General features: G+C 32.6%; 1 protein-coding gene and 2 long non-coding RNA genes across 5 annotated transcripts; all 3 read right to left on the bottom strand.

The window, feature by feature from the left end:
- Positions 1–492: 492 nt before the first annotated feature.
- Positions 493–1,316, bottom strand: LOC110179688 (bromodomain-containing protein 2-like). Of its 2 annotated transcripts, none has more exons than XM_020947298.2 (2): positions 1,257–1,316; positions 493–1,194 (listed from the first exon to the last, which is right to left on the bottom strand). In XM_020947298.2, the coding sequence occupies exon 2, from the start codon at positions 1,163–1,165 to the stop codon at positions 638–640; it is 528 nt and encodes a 175-aa protein (XP_020802957.2). In that variant the 5' UTR covers positions 1,166–1,194; positions 1,257–1,316; the 3' UTR covers positions 493–637. The 2 variants fall into 2 exon arrangements, with proteins under 2 accessions (XP_020802957.2, XP_020802958.2); XM_020947299.2 differs by having other exon boundaries at positions 493–1,172; positions 1,257–1,297.
- A 2,447-nt stretch (positions 1,317–3,763) lies between these two features.
- On the bottom strand, positions 3,764–4,812 carry LOC110179686 (uncharacterized). Its single transcript, XR_002319413.2, has 6 exons — positions 4,537–4,812; positions 4,403–4,482; positions 4,238–4,340; positions 4,096–4,181; positions 3,968–4,033; positions 3,764–3,907 (listed from the first exon to the last, which is right to left on the bottom strand). It is a non-coding gene; the product is annotated as an uncharacterized LOC110179686 (long non-coding RNA).
- A 701-nt stretch (positions 4,813–5,513) lies between these two features.
- On the bottom strand, positions 5,514–6,600 carry LOC110179685 (uncharacterized). Of its 2 annotated transcripts, none has more exons than XR_002319411.2 (6): positions 6,257–6,600; positions 6,139–6,192; positions 5,988–6,081; positions 5,848–5,929; positions 5,728–5,788; positions 5,514–5,664 (listed from the first exon to the last, which is right to left on the bottom strand). It is a non-coding gene; the product is annotated as an uncharacterized LOC110179685 (long non-coding RNA). The 2 variants fall into 2 exon arrangements; XR_002319412.2 differs by having other exon boundaries at positions 5,848–5,932; positions 6,257–6,490.
- Positions 6,601–17,967: the final 11,367 nt, after the last annotated feature.

The raw sequence follows: 17,967 nt of genomic DNA, 5'->3' as shown, positions 1-17,967 counted from the left end.
CAATACTTTATACATTTTTTACTATTTCAAGTCTAGATTATCCTTTAATTCAAATTTATAAAGTATTTTTAGACTTAAGATCCGAATTTTGTACGATTTTACTGTAATTTTAAAAGACTTTTTTAAAGAACAAAAATTCTCATAAATAGAGGGAACTTATTCTTTTTATCACTCATACGCAGTGTTGTCCTTAGCTTAAGACTTAATTTTCTTTCAAGGAAAAACTAGGGTTATACCATCTAAATTATTATTTTTTGAATCTATAAACACTTAAAATAAATCACTCATACGTAATGTTGCCTCTTGTTTTATTTTTAGACTTAAGATCCGAATTTTGTACGATTTTACTGTCATTTTAGACAGACTTTTTTAAAGAACAAATATCCTGATAAATAGTTAGAAAGTATTGCTTTTTATGTTATTCTTTTTATCACTCATACGCAGTGTTGTCCTTAGCTTAAGACTTAATTTTCTTTCAAGGAAAAACTAGGGTTATACCATCTAAATTATTATTTTTTGAATCTATAAACACTTAAAATAAATCACTCATACGTATAGGGTTGCCTCTTGTTTTGTGTATGTTCTCTACAATTGTGTTGAAAGTCTTTTAAAAGTATAAAACTACAATGATTATTTCTTATTTGCTTTTCGGAATAACCGGCACAGTTTTAGTCTTCTGAGGAGGTTTGGTTTCTTCACGAGGAGATTTCTTAGGAGGAACTCCTCCCTTTGGCTTCATGACCAGATTCTCCTCATTGTTTAAATCGATCGTGGACAGGAGATAGTAGAAGAAGGTCTTCAACTTCTTACACGCATTGCGAACGACAGTGCCCTTCTCGTGAAAGGTGAAGCAATTGGCGAAAACCAGCTTAAAGTCACGAATGGCCTGGTAACCCTTGCGGTAGTAATTATTATTGAATCGCTTCTTGATGGTGCCCAAGTCCATTGGCTCCTTGATCACATTATAATAGTTGGCCATACCGACTTGCTTCGTGTCCACGGGCTTATAGAAATGGAAAGCCCAACGTCTATTCCAAAGAGCATTCAACACAAACTTGAGCGACCTCAGAACATTTGTCCTGCAACCCCGGCGCTTTCCGGTTAACCTTACCGGTGGCTGAACAATTCCATCCACCGGATCTATCTTCTCCCTAGAATGATCCATTTCCAAACTGCCAAGAAACCCAAATTAATCTAAAAGTAAATTTAACTAAGAGAAAATCTTCACTTTCTCACACTTTTAGTTAATTATTTACTTTATAGAATAGAACCTCACAGCACGGAACTTAAAAGTAAACTAAATTTTCTGTTTTGTTTATGAAGGGTTCTAAGATATTTTTCAGTGAAGCTTTCGTCGAGCTTACTTTGGTTAATACAAATTATTTAATTATTTTTCTATTATTTAATTAAGTAATTATTATTCTACATTTTCAATTAAAACCCTTTTGCTAGCCATGGCTTCTTGTATTCTTCTCAATTATTCAATTGTAATAATTATATTATAAATTCCTTTATATATTTATTTATTTCTCATTTTCAATTTGATTTCAAGGTCCACCTTAGCGAATTTATGGCCATAATGAGCGATGGTGGCTGATAGGGAAACGCAAGGACCAAGACTGCCTGCTCCTGATCCTGATATATATACATTTTCCACATATTGGGTTACCTTTGCTCTTTTTAAAGGCAAAGTACTTGTTTTCTTATCCTCTTCCAATGGATCATATCCATCGATCAATTCAATTATCAATCCGATGTGTATAAAAATGGGATTTCGTGACCTCCCACAACAAACACCAACAAACACCAACACTCACCAACACTCACCAATACACACCAACAAACACACATCCTCAATTGGCGATAACTTTATTCCTTTCCGGAAGCTGTAGTCACTGTAAGTGGAAACTCTCAGTGCGTGTAACACACTCGTGGGTGTACAGGGTGTGCACAACAACAACAACGAAAACAACAACAACAACAACTACAACAACAAGAAACAGGCAGTAGCTGGGAAAACGTGGAAAAGAGTTGGACAACAATGAAATGCTTTTAGCCTTGCGAAACTGCCAACGAAATTAAGTTAACAACAAAGTGAGCGGGAGGCGAAAAGCGAGCAAAAAAAAAAAAGTTTTCTGTGTACGGGGGCACTGTTTTTTATTGAAAATTGAGTTAAAAAACTGAAAGTGTCAGCGGCGGCGGGACGACATTATTGTCGTATGTGTATCGCAATTTGTTATGTCCCCCTCCCCACAAATGCCACCGGAATATATGTATATATGCTATGTCCCCTTATCCTTATACCGCCCCTGAAAAGTAGGCAACACTTTTTAGCCAAACTCATTGCCTTTTAGCGATTACAAGTTTGGTTGAGTTTATGATGCAAAATGGCACAGAAAAGGCTAATAAATGTATATATTATTATGTAAAAGATGATATTATTATTAACTCTTGTTGATTTTGTTTTCTCAACTTAATTTCTTAATCTCTTGAAGGTATAACAACAACTTTAATGGCATTAATTTCTCATGCCTTAAGCCTCATCATCACATCAAATTCCTGATGTCCTGCGATGATCCTGGCGCTACGCAAAAGTTTCGAGACAGCGGAATGCCAATATAAGTTGCGAGACAGACGCACGGCAGGATGCCAGGACGAAGGACATTTCGGTATGAGATGCGGGATGCTGAAATCAGCGCAGATCACACACACACGCACACCTAGCGAATGTGTGTGTGTGTGTATGCGCATACAATTTATAAATTATTGAATCTATGAAAATATGAACATCACGTACACACACAAGTCCTTCAGCCCTCTCGCTCGCTCCCCCTTTGGCAACTATCGGAGAGACAGAGTCAGACGAAAGACAATTGCAGAAAACGAACTTACAGTTATGCATAAAAACCCAAGGCATTGGGTTGTGCGTGTGTAAGTGTGTGTGTGTGTGTGTGTGTGTGTGTGTGCGGATGTGCGTGTGTATGCACAGAATTTCATTAAGCTGCCACCGTTCAACGCTTTCATATATGTATGTTACATACCCTTTTCATCCAGGATATTGTGATCCTTCGAGTCAATTGAAGAAGCCTAAAAAAAATAGAAAGGATTTAATTAGAAATTAATTTATAAGAATTAAATTAAATATAGATACGTATAAGTCCAGCTAAAATATGTTATATATATATTAACAAAATATATTGTTTTAAAAGTAGACTTAAACCTAATTAACTTAGAGACTGGTTTGAGATTTATTTAAAGTTTTCAGTTTGATACATTAATTTTTATACGAATTTTTGTACACATTTTCAGGTGTTTTTTAAGAGATTTCTGTTACATCTTTAATAATACATTAAAAAATTATATGTACAACTGCAAAAGACAGATGACAGACAGATGACTTTTGCTAAAGGCATACATTTTAAAGTGAAATGTAAAAATTCTTTTTACTTTTTATTTAGCTTAACCCTTCACAATATTTATAGTTATATTTCTGTGTATACAGTTCATTAAAGACATGCTCTGTAATACCCTCTTCTACTGCTACATTTCATATATATAAAAATTCATAACTTTCTAGTACAGAGTAGACCTTGATTCGACTTTCATATATATTTAATTTTTTTCTTCTTGGTTATAAATAAGTTTGCGCCATCAGTTCTGTTGTGTTTGCCAAAGTTTGTTCGTGTTTGTCGATGGCTTAGAACACAGAACCTGGAAATCATCCCAAGAAAACCCCTTCCCAGATCAAAAACTTTTCTAATAATACATTTGCAGAAGCTCTATCGAGATCGTTCTCATTTATTTGTTAATGATTGTAACAACTAATAGATGAACGATCGAAAATCCAGATGCCAGGCTGCGCGTCAAATCGAGACGGGTTCCATCGCCAGTTTGTGAAATCAGATGGCTGTTGAAATAATTCATTAAATATATATAAATATATATCAAAACATGTTGTATAACTCACTTAACATGTTGTACGAGGCAACCTTTTTAACATGAAGCGCAAAATCAAATTTGTGTTGAGTAATTGCTAAATGAAAATATAGAAAAATATATGGAATATACTAAAACCATTAAGTACAAGTTACTTACAAATCCAAGCTCTTATTTAGAGTCCAAACATGAATCCATTTTTGTTGTATTTTGTTCATAATGTTTTGTGTATAAATACCACATACCTTAAAAAAATAATAATAGATTAAAATAATAAATTAAAGTACAGCTAATTTCTTACCCCCAACACCCTCCTTTAAGCGCAAAATAAACTGAAAACACCGAAGAACACTTGTGATTTAAGGAACATTATTAAGAATAAAAATGTCCAAACATGTAAATATCTAAGAATAAGAATAAGTTATATTTAATATACATATTTATGCACAAATAAATTGTTTCTTACCTCTTTAAAACGAAAACCAGAAATGCAATAAAACAATTCGCTTGTACTCACTCCGCGATCCAAAGGAATATAATTGTAAACTAAGAATAAGAAAATAATAAATAAATGTAAACTAAAAAATAATGTTTACTTACCATTTGTGTTTCTTGTTTTTTTGTTGTTGTTGTGTAATTGTTTGAGAACTTAGGAAGCAAGTATTACGTCCAGTAGAGAAGTTACTAAGGAATACCGAAAAATTGTTTGTATAATTTGTACAAAATTATTTATTGTTTCTTATTTTGGTCACTTAAAAATTTGGATATTTTTTTTGAATATTTAAAGCCGAATAAAAGTAGATCTGCTCCAGACGAGCTCTGGCTGCAAACTGAATATTTTCGGGCTGAGCCTATAGACCTGCTAGTGACAGGACCATAGTTTCGGATTCCATGGATCACTAGATCGGATTTTTAAGAAATTCGAGTCTTATTTCCAAAACCGATTGCAGTAGGCTGATTTTAGGTTTAAGAATATTTATACTTATATTTGAATTTGATCCAAGCAAGCCAGATAAACTGAGAAGGCTTTGAATTTTGTATTGAAGTTATTTTTTAAATATTTAATATATATGTTTATGGGTAATTACAAGAAAATCAAATTGATAAAGGAGACGCATGTGTTTGAATGGTTTAAGGATTATGATTCTGGTGAAAGGACAAGGAAGACGCCCACAAATTTCCACAGGATCTCTCACTAACATATATAACTAGGTTGAAGTCTTTTGATGTTGTTAAGGATGTAGAGTTATCACCGATTCAAATATGTTGATTGATTCTCCCTTAATAAATCTACTAACTTTTACTAATGAAGACAAAGAAATTCAATTTTATATTGAATAAAGCAAGCGATAAAATAAATATATAAATGGATTGAAGTTTAAGTTCTATTGAGTTAAAAATAAATCCAACATTTTTCCCCCATAAATTATGATTATCTAACTAATGTAGAATATGTTCTTAAAAGGGATTTTCTATATTTGATAGCTATAGAAAGTTATATCGCTAAAAAGGAATGCTCTACAGAGCATTATGAACCTGGAAACCATCCCACGAAAAACCCTTCCCAGATAAACAACTTTTCTTATACATTCCAGAAGCTCTATCGAGATCGTTCTCATTTATTTGTTAATGATTGTAACAACTAATGAAAGAACGATCGTAAATCCAGATGCCAGGCTGCGCGTCAAATCGAGACGGGTTCCATCGCCAGTTTGTGAAATCAGATGGCTGTTAAAAAATATGATTTATTAATATATATAAAAAGGCATGAAAATATATTGTATAACTCACTTAACATTTTGTAATTGTCAACATTTTAACATGCAGCGAAAGATCGAAATAGTGTTAATTGCTAAAAAATATAGAAAAATATATTGAATATATTTAAACAATTAAGTGCAAGTTACTTACAAATCCAAACTCTTAATTAGAAGCCAAACATGAACCCATTTAGTGTTCCATTGTGCATAATGTGTGAAAAATTGTGGACAATCTACTAAATTAAGATATTAAATTATACTTCATAAATTAAAGTGCTAATCATTTCCTACCCCCATACACCCTCCTCAGGCGCTATTAAACTAAAACTCCAGAGAACTTGTGGGAACATTATTTAAGACTAAAAATGTCCAAACATGGAAAAGTCTAAGGATGAGAAAAAATAATCAATTTAAAAATAAATTTAAATTATTTCTTTCTTACCTGTATGATGCGAAAACCAGAAACGAAATAAAACATCTCGCTTTACATTACAAACTGTCAGTGGAAAAAAAGCAATTGGTTAAATCTTAATTTAAATTAAAACTTATTATTTACTTACCTTTTTTTTTGGTTTTCTGAAGCGAGTGTTTTATTTAGTAGTAAAGCTACTAACGAAAAATTTGCTTGTATAATTTATACAAATTGAAAAAGAAATTTTATTTCACATTTTGTTCACTTAAAATTTTGATTTTTTTTTTTTTGAATGTTTAAAGCCGAATAAAAGTAGCTCTGCTCCGTACGAGCTCTGGCTGCAAACTGAATATTTTCGGGCTGAGCCTATAGACCTGCTAGTGACAGGACCATAGTTTCGAATTCCATAGATTACTAGATCGGATTTTCAAGAATTTCAAGTCTTTTTTTTAGTTCTAATTGCAGTAGGCTAATGTTAATTTAAAGAATAGCAAGGAGAAGTAATTACATTCACACATATAAATTAATATTTAAAAAATCGTGATAAGGATCAATTATTGTGAAATACTATTGTCAGTATTAAAACTAATAGTCCTTGAAAGTAATACCCACATAGGACTTACTTAGTCATTAGGTTCTCTACCTTGAAATAATGCTATATTAAACCATAATCTAATCTTAATTTATTTTCATTACTTTAAAACTATATAGAAAAATACTTTAATGATATTAACTTTAATATATATGTATTTATTGATCAAATCATTAGATTGTTTTGGCTTATTTTGGCAGAAAGGACTCGAGGGCACACGTGGCATGTCCTTCACCCGATTATCCACTAATGCGAACTGCAAACGGATAACTACGAGTATGAATTATGCACATTTACTTGCGCTGCTCGTGAGCATCCGTTCCACTTTGAGATGCACAAGCTAACCAGGACCAGCTCCTGCCTCCTGCTCCCCTCACATCCTTCCTTGCTACCATCTTGTCCCGCTGTGCGTGTTTGCATTTTGTGCGTGGCGCTTCCTTTCGCCTCGTCCTTTGCACAGTCACGGTCACATTAATATAGCCAAGACTAGCTGGGACTTAAATATTAGTGATTTTTATGCATATATCCTTGCAGGGTATTATAATATTATTTAGAAGCCTGTAACGCTCGAAGGAGTCATTTCCGACCTTTCTTGATCAGCATGAAAATACGAATCGATCTAGCCATGTTTGGGAGATTTAAAATTTTTGCGATTTTTTTTTTCGAAATTTTATCAGTATATTTTATATTGTTAAAGTTGCAAAATTTAACAAATTTTAAAATTTTTAAAATTTGAAAACTAAGTATGCAGATTTGTAAACGCTTTAAAAACTAGCAAAGAACAGCATTCCGAATTAAAATTAATGCAATTTTGGCATAGTTATGAGTTTTTAAAATTTAGTTTTGTTAAAAAAAATTGCATATAAAAATATAGTCAATATCGATTAAAAAATGGTAATATAGTTTTAGTCAGAAGCCTCAAACGCTGTGAAAGAGTCATTTCCGACCCTTTAAATCATATATATTATTGATCAGCATTATCAGCCGAATCAATCTAGCCATCTTTGCCAGAAAATATTTTTTTTTTATTTTTTTCTAAATTCCAAAAAGGAATTCCATCTTTAAAATTGTCAAAAATGTATGAAAATTTATTTTTTATATGGAGTATGCAGATTTATTAACGTTATAGAAACTAACATTGGATAACTTTCCGAATTAAAATTAATGTATTTTTGGCTCAGTTATGAGTGTTTGAATCTTTGATTTGTTGCAAAAATTCTCGATAAAAATAACGATAATTATCGATTAATAGAAACGAATATTTTTAGCTTAGTAATGATCGATTTTTGTTTCGATTATATAATATATTCTAATTGTAAAATGTGAAATTAAAATTTAAAAAATGTAGATTAGAAAATATATTATAAATTAATTTAACAATAATAATAAAATAATACAATTACGACAAATAATCAACATTTCCATATACCGATAGTATGCAATAGAAATATAATGTAAATTTAGAAAATTAAATATTATAATAATAATAATTACTCACTCTTAATATTATTTATTTCATATTTAGCTATATATTTTCAGCCCAGATTGTGTTTATTCGTAATCCATTTAATTCAACCAAGCGACCATGCCATTTGTGAGTGTGGTGAGGGGTATACATATGTGTGTGTGTGTGCCTTCGGTATTATCAACTCATAAATATTTATTGAATTTTAAGAAATTTTCAAAAATGGCTACACATATACACACACACACAGAGAGAGACGAGAAGCGCCAAGGAACCGCAGGACCAAGAGTGACTTGTAGTCCTTCCCCGGCGTATCCGTCATCGATTTCGATTGCCTTGGCAATCCTTGGCGCTCCTTATGTGTGTGTGTGTGTGTGCCAGGATATGGCTGGATTTGCCCCCAATATACCCTTTTGCATTCTCTTATTTGGATTATAATTTTTTCCATTTCACATGTGAGTGCACTCCTCCTTGGCCCTTGGTGTGGTGGTCATCACATCCACCGCCGCCAACTTGGTCACTTGTCAATTTCCATTTTCATTTCGTCAGCGAAAGAGACCACCAGTGGAGTCTGGCCAGGAGACGGAGGCAGATGGACCCAATCCAAGTCCGAGGGGTAATCTCAGTTGAAACAGAAACAGAAACAGCTGAAAATCAACGGGGGAGGAGAGGCCAATAGACAAGGTCATCGATTTCAGGAGTTTTGTTTTGCTTTTTGTTTCAATTTAAATTGAATTTGTGTATAAAATCATCAATAATTGCCAATCAAATAGACTCTGGGAACTTTTATTTGGAACTCTTACTAAAAAAATTAAAACAATTGTACATCAACAAAAATATTTGCTATAAAATCAAGGCACCTTGGAGTATATATATATTATATTTAATTAATTAATAAGTATTTAAATATATGCTCTAGAGATCAAAGTTTTCTCTTTGTATAGCTCTTATCAAAGTCACAAGTTCACAGCAAAACCTGTTGCTTCCCAGGACTCCGGGCAGGACCTTCTATTAATTGGATTTTTTCTCAACTTAAGCCTTCAATTGAGATCGAAGTCCAGGATATGCAGGACATAATTCAGTTTCGTTATTCTTTGACTTGATTTCCTTCAACTCAATCATTTCCATTTACCAGAGAGAGAGAGAGACGAGGTCACTGGGAAATGCAATTTGAGAGCGGTGCATCTGGACACGATGCTGACCCCTCACCTGTGACCCTTTTCCCCAGGAAAAGCCCCACTGAAATCGACAGAGAGTGTCCTGGTCAAGCGGAGCTTTTCCGATTTTAATCGCATTAAATAGTCACTTAAGCGCCAGCTTGCCTCACTCCCAAAAAACCCCGCTACTCGCAAATGCAAAATTAACTTGTTGATGTGGCAACGGAAAGGGTGAAGGGTGTGGAAAATCGCTGGATGGGTTTTCCCGATTTCCCACCCCAAAAGCGGGAGATGCCTACACGGTGCCACGTTCAATGGCTGTTGGAAAATCGCTTCGTGTTCGAATCTTATTAGTGGTTTATAATTACAATTGTATACAGACCAATTACGTTACGAGATGAACTAAAGCGAAGCGACCCAGGGGGGGGGCGGGGGAGGGATGGAGGGGGGTCTTCAGGTGTGTGCGAGTGTGTATAGCTAATTAACCACCATCAGGACTGTCCGTTAAGTGCTTCTCGTGTGTGTGTGTGTGTGTGTGCACTTTGGAAAATGTAAATGTTACAACAATTACCTGAGCATATAATTCTGTAGAGCACATATCGAAATTTATCGAATTAAAATATCGATATTATTGAAAAGTAACTGGTGTCTTGTTTCGATTGCATGGTTACGATATATCAAGTAGTATATCGATTTGTTATAACTTTAAAATATCGATTATTTATCGAATTTTCTTATAGCAACCGATAAATAACTTTTTTCTTTAAGAGGTGTAAAATTTAATTAAAAACCAAAAGGAAGAGCTTTTACTGGATCCCTTTTATTTATTATTTTTCCCTAAGTGTATCGATAATGATGTTCATTTCGTAAGCAAATGTCATAACACACACCCACTCACACACACACCACGGCTAGCATTTATGTAAATAGCAGTTGGAATTTATGCATATGTATTTGTGGAGCTCCAAAGACAAAGACAACCCCCCAGCTTAACCCCCATTAACCCACTCTGGCCAAGATGAGACCCGCCGAGTGTCCGAGTGTGCTTTGTAATTGAATCCACGTCTGAAATCTGTCTGTGGTCGATAATTTCGTTTGGGGGCTCCATTTTGAATACAAATTTATCGCCACGAAGCCCCGTGACACGTCCCAGGCAACCGCAACACGATATTCCGGATGCTGATGTTCGATGCCACGCCTCCGAGTGCTCTTATGGTCCTCCTAGAGTCCTCAGAGTCCTCCGATAGCTTGGAATCCATCCAATTCCCATGCCCCCATTCCCCCTCGATAATCTCCCTTAAGGAGATTGAAATATTTTCCGGACTCCCCGTCAATTGCCAACAAGCACTATCCTCCGGACTGGGAACTACTAATTGGAATAGTTGGCTGTGGCAAATATGGAACTTAATGGATGATAATGGGCCATTGAACTGACTCTGAGGATGGCAACAATACCGGAAACTACTTGAAAAAAAAGGTAAAAGGATCGGGAGATATTTGACACAAGAAGATCATAATATTATACTTTATACAGACTATAAATAAATGTAAGACAAGCAAATGTTTATAAAAAGTATATAAACTAGCTTTAAGTTAGTAGAAATAAAATTAAAAATATGAAGAAGCAAATTCCTAAGTTTGTATATTTAATTCCAGGAATTAAAGGTTCAAAATAATACTTAAATTGGCTTAAATATAAATATTTCACTTATTAAATACAATAAGATCTTGTATTAAAGACAAATCCAGGGAGCTATTTACTTTGGCATTTATTTTAAAATATATTCAAAATCCATTAGTTTTTGTAATTAATTAACTGTTATTAATAAAAATTAAGTAAATTAATTGTACTGAATTTACTTAAATAAAATAGTAAGAAATAAATTCGTAAGGCGACATTTATAGTCTGACAAAAATTGTTATTTATTAAAAATATTTAGAAGCAAATGCAGTAATGCAAACCATAATTGACAATTGTTTTTTAATTTTAAAAGTTTCAGGAACTATAGTTTTTTTCCTCTTCCCTTTATTATTATTTTTTTAATAAAGAAATATAAAAAACAGTTTTTAATTTATTTTGTTTTATATTATCTACTTATATAGCGATAATTAATGTTAATGCCATTTACCTATTACTAAAAATGAATTTTCAGGTTCACAAACTCAGTTTAAAAAAAACGGATTTCCTATTAAATTAGTTTTAATACTCCTTTTATTTATTTAATAAATATATTTAGCTCTATAACTTTATAATATATATCTCTCCGATTTCTTTGAAATAATAACTCCTAATTCCTGAACCCAACTCCATGCACTATAAACTTAACCATACTTAAATTCATTTTAGCTGCGCCTGCGCTTTTTTATCAACAAAAGAGTAAAATTGAGGCTCAGAAAGAGAGAAACTTTTAAGAGAATTTGAGAAATTCCACAATTGATTGTCGAGTAACACGATTCGGACACTAATAAAGTGACGATGTGATTTATGGCACATGTGACTCTTATATTCATGGGTTTGAGTTTTAGATAGCTTTTTATTTAAGAAAAATATTTATATTTATTGTTTTAAATAATTAACTACGCTATAAATGGGCAAAAAAATGCAATCATTGTAATTTTGAGATCTTTTTTGTGTTCTTTTACAGTTCCATTTTCTTATTCCATTTATTTTTGCTTTAGACTTTGATTGAAAATTGAAATATATCTGACATTTGAAAATCATTGGCTCTTTGGCCAAGATAACTTAAAATATGTTTATTCTATGTATATTAAGTGGATATTTTTATATGCTAATTTATTGAAAAATCAAAGTATTCCAAATATCATAACTAAGCCAACAAAGCATTTATTTCCATTCAGAAAACTGTTTTGTGCTAGTTTTTATACCATTAAAAATTCTGCATACTTGGTTTTAAAATTATAGGGATTTGAAATTTTGTCAAATTTTTCAATTTTAACTATGTAAAATTTAATGATAAAATTGTGAAAAAAAATTAAAAAATTTTATTTTCTCCCAAACATAGCTAAATCGATTTAGTTTTTTACGCTGATCAAGAATATATATGATTTATAGGGTCGGAAATGACTCCTTCATAAAGTTAGAAGCTCCTGACTAAAATTGAAATTCCATTTTTAACCGATATTTATTGATATTTTTATATGACAATTTTTTCAACAAATCAATGTTTAAAAAATTCATAACTATGCCAAAAATGCATTAATTTCAATTTGGAAAGCTGTTCTGTGCTAGTTTTTATACAGTTAACAAATCTGCATATTTAGTTTTAAAGTTTAAAGGATTTCAAAATTTGTAAAATTTTGCATCTTTAATAATATAAAATTTAATGATAAAATTCTGAAAAAAAATTTAAAAATTATATTTTTTCCCAAAAATAGCTAGATCGGTTCGGTTTTTCATGCTGATCAAGAATATATATGATTTATAAGGTCGGAAATGACTCCTTCACTTAGTTTTAGGCTTCTGACTGAAATTATAATACATAGCAAGGGGAAAAATATATATTTTTAATAAATTTTTATTTATACTTTTTTCATTTAATTTTCCTAGTTTCCTAAAATGCTTATATTTTATGGCAAAAAACCTCAACAGTTTATGGGAAAACTGTTTGAGCAAACTGTTATATTTAAGGGAAGGTCCTGGCGCTCTTACTTTGTAAGTTCCTTGCTCTTACTTACTAGCTCTCACTCTTTGTAACTCTCTTTCTCCCTCTCTTTAGTATCCTTACTCTCAGTTTATGTTAAGCCAGGACTTCTGTTAGAGAGTCCAGTAGAGTCCTGCGTTACATAACTGTTGTTGTTTTGTTCGAAACTTTGCTAACAGCTAGAGAGAGGGATAAAGAGAGAGAGAGAGAGAGTGGGAGCGCTGAAAGGATAACCAATTATTGCCAAGGAGTCAAGTTTTTGGATCCACTCGACAACAAGGAATTGTTTCCCCAACCGGCAGCAACTTCACTTTGATTGAAACAACGACAACAACAGCAACATAAGAACAAGGATATAAAAATGTTAAAAAATCGATTTACGCACACACACACACACACGCACTGGGACACCCCTCAATTAGCGCTGCGTTGTATGCTACGAAAAAAAAAGAAGAAACGAAGCAGGATATCAGTCTCAGTCAGCTGAAAAACTTGTTGAATCTCCTGCTGCTGCTGGCAAGCAAATTTCACTGGGAAATTCAATATCTTTACTTAAGGCGGGCAGGGGGGTGTGGCAGGGGATGGGATGGGTATGATGTGTGTGTGTGTGTGTGTGTGTCGTCCGCCTGCCTGAGCGCCTAAAAAGCAGACATAATTAGTTTATGCCGAGATTTTTGCGTCTCTCATGGCGCGACGACACTTGGCAACGCCATCCGGTAAAAGGGAGCCAGGAGCAGGCACACACACACACACACACACTAATACACATATTGAAACAGGAGCAGGATCCAGGACTTGGGCCATCTCATTTGCTCAAGCTAAATGCATTAAAGTACGGACGAGGGACCGGAGTGCATTACACATGGCCCAGCCCAAGGACCTTTGACCCACTCGCATTTTTAAGACCAAGAGCGAATATGTTGCTTAAAGTTGTTAAATTTCTATGGTTAAGATGTTAAGGAAATATTTTTAAAGAGAGAAGGGATAAATAAAGGAATATATTGGAGAATAATAAATACTAATTAAATAGCTTCTGCTACTAAATAAATTTATAAGAAGAATAATAAATGTAATAATTCAAACTAAAATAATATAATATAATATGTTGCTTAAAGTTCTTAAATTTCTAATATTCAGATGTCGATAAAGTTAAGGAAATAAATGTAAAGAGAGAAGGGATAAATAGAGGAATATATTGGAAAATAATAAATAGTAATTTAAGACCTTTACTACAAAATGAATGAAAATGTAATCGTAATAAAAATCGTGAGATTAAAAGGTATATACTAAATCATTTTATCCCTTTAAGTTCTCTAAAATCCATACGCATTAAGATTTAGAATTGTTTGGTTATAATATTAATGCTAGAGTACAATTTCCTAGTATTTTAACTTAAAAACAACTGAAATTAAAGTTTAAAATATATTTATCTTCATAACCTATTAGAAATCAATAAGTTTTTGAATCAAATTTAAACTTTAAAGCTTTTAATCCATATAAAATTAACCCAAAAGCATCCCTAACTTATACATAGTTTATTTTAATATTTACAATTACAACGTTAATAAATGTAAGAATTTGTTAAAGTCTTAGATTTGTATAATTTTTTATTGTTTATTAATAAGAATCTTTTGTAAGTACGAGTTAATTTTTTTTTCCTTCATATATGTTATTAAATCCAAGGCAATATTAGTAAATTTAAGACACCTTCACTTTCACAATAAAATATATAGCAATATGGTTAATTTATATATGTTTTTATATATTTTATTTAAGGCCCTGTTGTTGTAATTCTTTCCATGTTTATTTCTTTTGGGGATTGGTTATGTTGTTTATTTATTTACCGATTTTCGCCTATATCAAATGGTTGAAACTCTCTGTTGCTTCTCGCTAAGCCCCCATTTGGAAAACCCCCTCTCCGTTACCCCTGCCTTTATCGTCCTTTGTACCCCTCCCCCCACCCCTTGAAGTCCTTGTCCTTTGTTTGTGTAGGTTGAAAAATCAAAATTTTACACTCGGCTACACATTTCCAAAGGCTACCGAAAGTTATGACTAGAAGATGGTACAGGGGGACAGGGACTACTTAGGCCATACATGCAGAAGTATCTAAACACGGAGAGAAAATGGGTACTAACTTTTGGATTTTTTTTTAAATTTATAAAAATAAAAACGCATAGATAATTGTAAAAGAGAGAGTATATGTTTTTTCTAGGAGATTGTAGAAAGAAATAAGGAGTGTTTCTTGATAGTTTTGGTTTTACTTCTAATAAAATCTGTTTTGTTTGAAATATTTATGCATTTTGCTTAAGGATTTCTACAACTTTTTGTTTATAAATTTTATTTGGTACATATTTATTTATTATTATGAAATATTATTAATATTTTCCTTTGTGCATATTCTTTGGTATTTGGTTATGTTTTTGTGTGTGTGCTTAAGTGCGTGTTTATGGCGCAATAAAACAGACCCTAACAGGCTCACACACACACAAAGCGAAAGGGGGTTGAGTTTCAAAAGGGGGGGGCTTATTTCGGGGCATGGGTGGGGGTGGAAAGGGGGGATGCTACGGCATAGACATAAAGCAATCGCGCTGCTGCTGCTGCTGTTGCATGTTGCCAGAGCCAAATGAAGCAGCCAAAAACGAGACCCAAAAAACCAAAACTCCAACCCAGACGGAGGCCAAGCAAGGCGAACACTTGACAAAAATAAGTGATATATTTAAATATATATAGAATTTTTATAATAATTTCTATTCATATTGGTTTAAGAAATATCTACAAAGCTATGCTTATTATTAAAGTAATAAAATAATCAAATACTTGCAACAGAAACTTACCAATACTTTGGGTTTTACAGAGTTAGACTTCAGGCAACGTAATTCTATAAAGAAAATAGATTTTAATTTATTAGAAATATTACCAAATTGTTTTAAAACCTAAAGAATATCATCAGGAAAAATCATCAAGCATCAAAGAACGAGATATTAATGGAATATCCTTTAAATTAACCCCCATATTTTCTCTGTGCATTTGCCGCCAGACGAATTGCTGGCCAAAAAGAGCAAAGAGAGTAGGAGAAAATGAGAAAGAGGTAGAAGAAAAGAAGGAGAGAGAGGGAGAAGAACCCAAAGAGAGAGAAGGAGACAGTCAGCCAGCATCTTTCCGCTTGTCTGCGGCGCATTTATGACTTTCCCACTGGAGGCGCTCCTTCTCGGCTTGCATAGCCTGCATTTAGGCGCACAGACATATGTCTTATCACACACACACACACACTGGCACACAGACACACCCCCTTACCCCTTGCCACACTCACATGGCTGGCTGCTGTCAAATGCCATACTAAACCGATAATCCAATCATAAGTTATAGTCAAATGAGTTTGCTCTTCAATAAATTTTCGCCTTCTTTTTTTTCTTTTACTTGTGCCCCTTGATGTCTTCTTTGGAAAATGAGTTTTAAGAAAAAGGGGGGAAAAACAGATTCAAAGAAGGCAGCAAGAGTGTCTAGAATCTGGCCAAAAATACTTTGTCTCGAGAGGAGCGTCATTCGAGATGCTGCTCCCACACGTAAAAAGGGAGCCGAAACCAATTAGAGCCGAGGCAGGACTCTGGGAATCCTTGGCGGTAGACAGGCATTGCAGGTGAGTGTCCTGCCAAAAAAGGATAGAGCCTTGGAAGTCAGAGCAAGTGTTAAACGATGCAAAAGTGGCCAAAGAAAAGGTCTACGATTCTTGATTACTTTGATATTTACAAGTATTTACCCTAATTTATTCGGGAAAATCATTGAAAAGAGTAGAATTTCGAATATCCTTGCGAATGGTAATTAGATGAAGCTTTTAAATCGTTTATAAGTAATAAAAAAAAACTATAATTATAATTCGAAAAGAATTGTTAGAATGTTAGAATTTGAAATAAATTAATATGAAAAAAAAAAATTTTGAATATAAAAAATAACTAACTCAAAGTTAAAATTCCAATTTCGTTGACATATATTGCAGCAATTTTATTTAATTTCTTTACTTTTTCCGATATATAAAACAGAATATCAATGTCTTGGATATATTTGTGTTTTTCAATTTTAAATTACTATTTTTAAATCAAAGTTTGCGGAAATATCGATCAATTTGCGACAAATTTATTTTTATACCGTTGCAGGGTATTAAAAGTTTATTCGGAAGGCTTAAACTAAGTGAAGGAATCGTTGCCGACCCTATAAATTATATATATTCTTGATCAGCATGAAAAGCCAAATCGATCTAGGTATGTTTGGGGGAAAATAAAATTTTTCTATTTTTTCCCCAAATTTTATCATTAAATTTTATATTGTTAAAGTTGCAAAACTTGACAAAATTTGAAATCCTTTACATTTTAAAACTAAGTATGCAGTTTTTTTAACTGTATAAAAACTAGCAAAGAACAGCTTTCCGAATGGAAATTAATGCATTTTTGGCATAGTTATGAATTTTTTAAACTTTGATTTTTCATAAAAATTGACATATAAATATATCAATAAATATTTAAAGTAAGTAAGTATTTTAACTTCTATCAAAAGCTTGTAACTTATGAAGGAGTAATTTCCGACCCTATAAATCATATATATTCTTGATCAGCGAGAAAAATCGAATCAATCTAGCTATATTTAGGAAAAAATAAAATTTTTCGATTATTTTTTTAATTTTATCACTAAATTTTATATTGTTCAAGTTGAAAAATTTGAAAAATTTTAAAATCCTTTACATTCTAAAACTAAGTATGCAGATTTGTAAAATCTATTAAAACTAGCACAAAACAGCCTTCTGAATTGATATAAATGCATTTTTGACTTAGTTATACATTTTTTACCTTTGATTTGTCATATAAAATTATCGATAAATATCTTCTAAGAAAATGGTATTATAATTTTAGGCAGAAGCTTGTAACGATGTGAAGGAATGATTTCCGACCCTATAAATCATATATATTCTTGTTCAGCATGAAAAACCGATTC

This window comes from Drosophila serrata, unplaced genomic scaffold (assembly GCF_035046125.1).
Source record: "Drosophila serrata isolate PLE 108 unplaced genomic scaffold, ASM3504612v1 contig_190, whole genome shotgun sequence".
NCBI classification, from domain to species: Eukaryota; Metazoa; Arthropoda; class Insecta; order Diptera; family Drosophilidae; genus Drosophila; species Drosophila serrata.
This window is presented reverse-complemented; position numbering and strand designations above follow the sequence as displayed.